Here is a 7,681-nt window from a genome sequence, read left to right on the forward strand (position 1 = left end):
TCCTGTCCCCATGACATGACCAGTGCACAACATTTTTTTTCTTCTTCCAAGTACAATTCGACCAGCCACAAGACCAGATCAGTTAGAAGATTGTTGGGCTTATCTTATGCATTAATCCACTGTAGGCACACATTAGAAGATTGTTCCTGTCATCATCACATCACATGGCCACCAGCGGGCGCGCGCACGACGATGCCATGGCCGTGGGTGGGGAGGAGGGGGAGGCCGGCGGAGGAGAGCGGCGCAGGGCCATGCTCGTTTGCCGGGTCATCGCCGGGCGGGTGAAGCGCCACTGCGAGGACACGACTGGCAAGGAGGAGGTGGAAGCGTCGCCGTCGGCGTCGGCGGAGGAGGAAGCGGCAGCAGAGGAGGAGGAGTACGACTCGGTGGCGGGGACGGCGGGGGTGTACTCGAGCCTGGACAAGCTGGAGGTGTTGAACCCCACCGCCATCCTCCCTTGCTTCGTCGTCGTCTACAAGGCTTGACTCATGACTCAACACCTCGGCGACCACTACCTACATAGCTTCCTTGCATCAGGGAGTTAACTAATCAATTCCTTTCATGTAGACTTAATTTGGTTCGTTACTGTTCCAATTAGCGGCAGTGATGTTAGTATCTTAATTAGTTTGTATGATCAGCAGCACAAGTGCCAACTCATCTTTGTATGATCAGTGGCATGACTGATTCATGAGATGATACTTGAGCATGCATTACTGCATTTGACAACGTTCCAGTGATAGGTGACAAATTTCAGTATGTGTTTGGTCTGAGCCCCAACTAGTCCATCCAAAATAAAAAATAAATAAAAATTGGCTGCCAGTGTTACCAAATAATTAATTAGCCTAAATGAGGGCGGAGACAAATTATTGCCAGGATAGGTGATAGCCAGCGCACCAACGGTTATCTGTTGTAGACGAAGCACTACATAAAATTCATTGTATATCATTGCCGGAGCTGTTCTTGTTGTTTCTCCCATAGCTTTTAAACCGACCGGCTAGCCTCTCGGTTCAGATTTTTACCCGTCAGACCGCCGGTCTACTGGTACTTTAGCTCGTTTTTACTACTCACTAATACTAAAAAGAGATCAAATACGTCCAATTTCTTAAACCAGATAACAAAGTAGCTTGGGTGGGATGGCTATTGGGCTAGGCGATTACGGTAGTGACCAAGGATGGAATCCATATCCGTGCAGAATAATTTCTATAGTTTACGCGAGCATGACTCAGCCGAAGATGGCCTGGTTTTTACCCGCAGTTGGCAAATAAACCGCCACACATCATTTTAATTAATGAAAACAAAACCCACATACAAGTCCACATAACTGCTATACATAACCTATACTAATACTTATCCTAAGCAATGCACGGGAAATTTACCTAGTTAAGGTAAAACAAATTAGTAGAATCAAATTGTTGTTGTGCTAGTCCCGGCAACCTCACACATTATCGGGGGAGGCCGGTCGATGGGGGGGCCTGGCCCCTCTTGATGGTCTTAAAAAATGGGGGGGACGACCACTCTTTATACTTGTATAGGATATACGGAAGGACCGGAAGTAGTACACACACGTAGAATATCACACAGAACCAACCGTCCTCATGCTCCTCCTCAAGTTGGAATGGTGGCCTGAAGAACTCCCACACGCCATTCTTAAACCAATCCTCGTCACAGTACCGGCGATTGAACACGGCAGTGGACAGAAGCCAGACGACGGTAATGAACTCACCACCACTGTTAAGCTGCTTGGCGTGGGAATCCCTAGTGCAGCGGTGGGCCGCATAGCACATCATCTCCACCCACACCCCAAGTAGCACGCGCCGCACCTCCTGCTTGCCCCGCGCCTTCTCCGCCTCTAGCAGCCAAACAGCAAGCTCCGCTCCACGGATCAAGGAAGGTGGAGGTCCGAGATGCACTCTCCTGTCTAGCTCCTCTAGCCTTTTTATTGTTCTCTTCAGCTCCTCTAGGTCCACGTCCAGGTTCTCCTCCCTTCTAGCGTTAAGCTCAGACCTCCTTCTGTTCAGCTCCTCCCTTCTTCTGTCCAGCTCCTCTGGATCCTCCAACATCGTCCCTCTAGCGAGGACCAAGGGAGATGGAGGCTCCTTGCTTCTTTTGTCCAGCTCCTCCCTCTTTTTATCTAGCCTCTTACTTTTTCTGTCTAGCACCTCCAACTTCTCCCTTCTAGTGCCCACCTCTAACCTTAAATCATCCAGCTCTTCCAATCTCCTGTTCAGCTCCGCCAAACTTCTATCCAGCACCTCCATTGCACTGTATAGTTCCGCTCTATTGCACCTTTTTCTGCCCAGATCCTTCCTTTTTCTGACCAAATGCTCTCTTATCACGTCCAGATCCTCCCTTATTATGTCCAGCTTCCCCCTTACTCTGTATAGCTCGTCCCCGTCCCTTCTTGTGTCCAGATCCCACATTCTTCTTCTTCTGTCCAGCTCCCCCCTTCTGCTGAGGTGTTCCATGTCAAAAAAATCTAGCCCCACGTATGCTGCTTCAGTATTGGCATACAATCCCGGGCGAACAGGGCTAGGAAGCATGTATGGACGTTCAGCAAGGAGGAAAATCATGTAGTTAGACACTGCCCTGACTGCCTCCATAACATCATCTCGCTCTTCCACATTAGACGACTGTGAGAAGAACATTTTGGTGGCAAAGTGCCAAGAAAGGATTTTGTCATCAAAATCAATGCCAGCGTGCGAGGTGGGATCCTTGAAAAATCCATGCCATGGATTCAGCGCGCACTGACCACTGTAACTCCTCATGATATCCTCTTTGCCTTCACATGCCTCCACCATTCTTCGTACCTCTTCCAACACCAGCTTCTTAGTATCATCTGAAATGACAGGTAAGGACTGGCCTAGCTTCTTCCACAAACCTTTGCATCTCAAGCTCTGCACACAGCCTCCACTGCCATGGGACGAGTTCAGCAACTCAGGGTGTCCAATGGAACCTGACCATCTTCTATTTCTTTCCGCAGCCTTGACACGCCGCCGCACAGATACGATTATTCTGTGAAGCCAGTGCCATCTTCCAGCATGCAACAATGCGCATGTCCATGTTGATCCCATTGCCTTCAACAATGCTGTCATCTCTAGGAGGACAGCCCCAGCTATTAAGATGTATGTGACAATGGCATCAACTCTGTTGAAGTCATGTTTGACAATGCTTGATTGAAATAGGAAGAAAGTACTGATCGTGGCAGCTGATGACATGGCACGGATGAAGCATCCATACCATGTGAAGACCACCGCTGCCTTGGTATATAGGAAATCATACATCAAGGAGAGCTGCATCTCAACCAATTCAAACATTTGGCCCTTGTTATCGAATAGCTCTACAGCTTTACTCTGAAATTGGGATGGCCAGAACTTATAGTCCACAAACTGAGCCATGCAAATGGGGAGCAAATCATGAGCTCCTTGCAGAACCTCTTCAGGATCCAGCTTTCCCCCTTGGCCCTGCTGTGCATGTTGTTCTCGTTTAGCCTCACTCAACTTCCTGCTGTCGAGGAAACTAATCATGTTCTCCAGGCTGGACGACTTGAGCGCCCATACTCTCTCCCCATACTTGAGAACACCGGCGACAAATATCAGCAACGCGGCTGTGGCCAAGGTCCAGCTGCCAGCGACATACTTGTAGAGGACATAAGCCACTCCCACTGTCTGAACAACAAAAGAGAGCAGGTGGCGCAGCCAGAGCTGGCTGTCTTCTATGGAGTAGGCGGTGATGTTGTCCTGGCCACCGAGGTGCACTAGCAAGAATGGCGCCCAGAACGCCATGAGTTGTTGGTGCCCGTGGGACTTTCCATAGAAGGACATGTGGCCGAGGATGTATATCGCTATGGAGTCTGCCAGCAGGTATGCTAGCCAGAGGAGGGTCCTTGGGATGATGGAGATGTTCCGTCGTCGCATCCTGGCGAACATGAGCAGGAACACTTGCAGCATAAAGCTAGCAAGCACTAGGATTTGGGCCTCCCAATCGTTCCATAGGCGCACCACTCCGGCCATCAGTGACCACTGAATGCACACAAGAATCATCATATTACAAACAAATTAGAGTACAAACGTATATTTCCTTCAAAAGAAGTACACACGCAACCATGAAGACAATATTACAGCCAACATGACAGTCAAATTGAACTAGTAAATTGCCCATATACTTAACCAACCTAATGACACATTCAACGTAATCTGCACTATTTCAATCTCGACCTACAAAACAAACCATCTAGACAATTTCTTATTGATATTTTAAATCTCTATTTAAGGTAGGTGCAAATGACGACACATCAGAGAGCTCTATATAACCTACTACATATTTCTTAGGAACAATAGAACTAATCATGTGAATCACTTGTGCTCGACTGATGTGTTAAGCTAGTAATTCTCCTACAACGCTTAAACCAAATATTTCAGCCCTGTTCGGCAATCCACCGACTCCCGGAATCTGCGGAGCAAGGAAACTGCAGCTCCGCCCGCTCCGGGAGCGGGGTTGTGGAGCGGCGCGATTCCGAACAGGGCGTTCATGTTGATAAGGGCCCTACTTATAATACATTTTCTCAAGAAGATATGAGGCATTTCCCTTATGCTGTACTCCCTCTGTAAACTAATATAAGAGCGTTTAGATCACTACTTTAGTATTCTAAACGCTCTTATATTAGTTTACGGAGGGGGTACAATTCTACATTATTTGCAGATGCAGAAAATACTCTACTACTGTAATTCAGCATATTTTTGATCCAAAACAAAGGGAACATGTACAGTTTGCTGTTTTGTGGAGCACGTAATTTGCAATTAATGTAGTTCCTGAATAAACATGTAAGAGAGATTCACCTCAATGGCAGAAGAAGACACAAGGGAGGCTTATTGCAGAAGAGCAGCAGGACTCCCAATCCTAATTAGCTCGCTAAGTATCCATCAGACAAATTGATCACCTGTGGTTGTGGTTGAGCAGCAAATTGATCACTTGTGCCCCCCAGGACCATTATATCAGAGGCTGCTGAAGAATGTCATTCTTGCCGAGCCCATTACCCTATTGTGAGCTCTTCCTCTTTGAAGGGAAAAAGGCATTGGCCGGCCTTGCTTTACCGGTGATTAGTTGATTAATGGCTAGATTACCTGCCAAGCAAAGTACTAAAGCTCAACGAGAAGATAAACTAGTCGTTTGCTTCTGCAGAACCAGAATCTTGGGAAGACAACCCATTCTGTTCGAAGCAAGGCATAATTTTTAGTTTGGAACACGAAAGGTATATCATTAATTTGCCCCTAATAAGAAAATAAGAAGCAGAGTCTAATTAGCAGTTGGCAGGACCCAGCTTATACCTTGCGGTGGAAATGTGGACGCCATGAGCTCCATCGGTTGACAACGTTGGATCCAGAGCTTGGTCCCCTCCGACTCGCCGGCAAAGGAGGATCCGGCCGTGCGCTGTTAGGGGGCCGGCGCGATAAGGGGGGGAGACGGGCGAGCGGGGGCGGTGTACGGATGGAGACCACATGGGGGGACGGCGCACGGCGTTGGCAGAAGCGGCGGCGGCGGCGGCGGCGGCACTGCGGTGTGGTGGGGGAGGGGAAAGGCGGAAGCGGTGCTCTGTTTCGGCTAGACAGGGGATCGTCGGACTAGCCAAGAGCCGCTGGCCGCTGGATGGCACCTGTAGGATGTGCATACATTTTCTCGTTTAGAACTCAATCCTGTATATTTTGGAACTTAACAGAAATTTCTTTCACATGTAACATATGCTGTTTCATATAAAAATATTTACCATGACATTAAATGTTATAAAATTATATATCAAAATCTAGAATATGAATCAATGCCATCAAATTCGTCATGGCACTTTTCGCAAAAAAAATTATAAAATTCATTTTGGCATATATTGTTGTACAATGCATATTTGGTGATGTAGATATACATAATTTTTTTTATAAACTTGGTCGAAGTTTGTGAAGTTGAATGTACTGCCAAGGCAATCTTCGGTTTTGTTTCGCCAAAGAAATTAAGCCGATTCATATCACTATGATTTAAAAAAACTATTATTACATATCACAGTAATTGCTTGTGTGGATGCCAGACGTGGCGATTCTTCTTTGAGCGGCAATGGTTGTTGCAGCCAGATTTTATGGAGAGGGTTCGCCACTTTTGGGAGTCGGCAGATGGTGTTTGCCACACCGGTCCACTTTGTGATGAAATGGATGTGTGGTAGCATTGCACTAGGCAGCTTCACCGGCGCCTTAGGGATGGGGAGCAAAGTTGGCAGAAAGGTTATCAAAATCGTGATTTTGTTGTACGATTCTACGACTTTATGGTCCAAACTAACCCCTCTGATTCTATGATTAGTTTATAGAATCTATGTTTCTACGATCCTGATAATTAAAATTCTATGATTTGCGATCTTACCATCGAAGCTTCGACTCGAGATAGCGATTCTGGCAACCTTAGTTGGTAGTGACCTGAAAGTGAGAAAGGAAAATTTTTAACAGAGGAGGGGATGCTAGATCACTTATATAAAAATTGATTTCGGTCATTTCAAAAAACTGATTCCCCTCATTTACAAAAATGAGTCACTCATCTCAAAAAACTAATTTTACTACATTCAAAAAACTGATCTCACTCATTCAAAAAATTTGAGTTCACTCATCTAAAAAAAGTGATTTCACTTCAATAAAAATAATAATTCACTCATTTAAAAAACCAAGTTCAACCATATTAAAAAATAACTGACTTCACTTCATTCAAAAATAATAATTCCACTCATTTATAAAAAATAATTTCACTCATTTCAATTAATTGAAAAAGACCAAAATAGTGAAATTTAGACTAATTCGAAATGTATCTGAGATTGATCTTGTTATGATCTCGTCGCCAGGAATTCAAATTTGCAAAACATTTCAAGAACTGAATTTCAGTTTCAAAGATATGAATGATCTAAAATATCAATAGGAAATTAAAGTGTATGGACTTTGTGTGGGGATAGATCACATGCAGGCGTACCATTCTCTCTTTGTACGGGGACAAAAAGTAGTGTTGTGAGGCTGCTGACAAGACAAGCCGAATTGACATGTGGGAGGAAAAAATACTCACGCATCTCAAAGCATTTGTATGATGGATGCTTCGCCGCTAGGTGCTGGTTTTGTTGGGAACACCTTTGCAAGGAAGAAGAGCCCTTGGTGGCATGGAGTTTCTACACACAAGAGCATTTGCTCCTGGTGTAAACAGTAAAATCAAATCAAAAAATTCTGAACTTTTTGTGACATACTTTCACAAATATTTGTTATGCATGCGAAATTTCATCGTGAAATCACATTGGTGGAATGCGTGGTAAAGAAAACAAAATCAATGCTCTGAAAATATTACTTACAAAAGCATTTTGAAGCTCTGATTCTTTTTTTTTTTGCACTTCCACCAATGTGATTTCATGATGAAATTTTGCATGAACTGCAAATATTTATGAAAGTATGTAAAAAAAGTTACATTTTTATGTTACTGTTCACACCAGGAGCATTTGCTCCTGGGTGTAGAAAGATACTTTCGTTGGGTATATGTGCTGCGTGTGCACTCGTGCGCGCCCTCATCTCATGCACCAAACGTGCAAGCACACGTGTACTTACGTAGAATCCATGCCATTGCTTGATGAGTTGCAGTCATCTCGCTTTTGCAGGAAAAACACTGGTGTCCATTAGAA

The 7,681-nt window shown here is 45.1% G+C and overlaps 1 protein-coding gene across 2 annotated transcripts; it reads right to left on the reverse strand.

Annotated features, from left to right (window-relative positions):
• Positions 1 to 1,273: 1,273 nt before the first annotated feature.
• LOC125540335 lies at positions 1,274 to 5,662 on the reverse strand. Of its 2 annotated transcripts, none has more exons than XM_048703945.1 (3): positions 5,325 to 5,662; positions 4,836 to 5,206; positions 1,274 to 4,019 (listed from the first exon to the last, which is right to left on the reverse strand). In XM_048703945.1, the coding sequence occupies exon 3, from the start codon at positions 4,008 to 4,010 to the stop codon at positions 1,443 to 1,445; it is 2,568 nt and encodes an 855-aa protein (XP_048559902.1). In that variant the 5' UTR covers positions 4,011 to 4,019; positions 4,836 to 5,206; positions 5,325 to 5,662; the 3' UTR covers positions 1,274 to 1,442. The 2 variants fall into 2 exon arrangements, with proteins under 2 accessions (XP_048559902.1, XP_048559900.1); XM_048703943.1 differs by having other exon boundaries at positions 4,836 to 5,120; positions 5,325 to 5,661.
• Positions 5,663 to 7,681: the final 2,019 nt, after the last annotated feature.

The sequence above is a fragment of the Triticum urartu genome, chromosome 2 (assembly GCF_003073215.2).
Source record: "Triticum urartu cultivar G1812 chromosome 2, Tu2.1, whole genome shotgun sequence".
NCBI lineage: Eukaryota > Viridiplantae > Streptophyta > Magnoliopsida > Poales > Poaceae > Triticum > Triticum urartu.

Bases quoted from the DNA above. Each gene is read 5' to 3' on its own strand.
- LOC125540335 (XM_048703945.1), bottom strand. From the start codon at position 4,010: ATGGCCGGAGTGGTGCGCCTATGGAACGATTGGGAGGCCCAAATCCTA.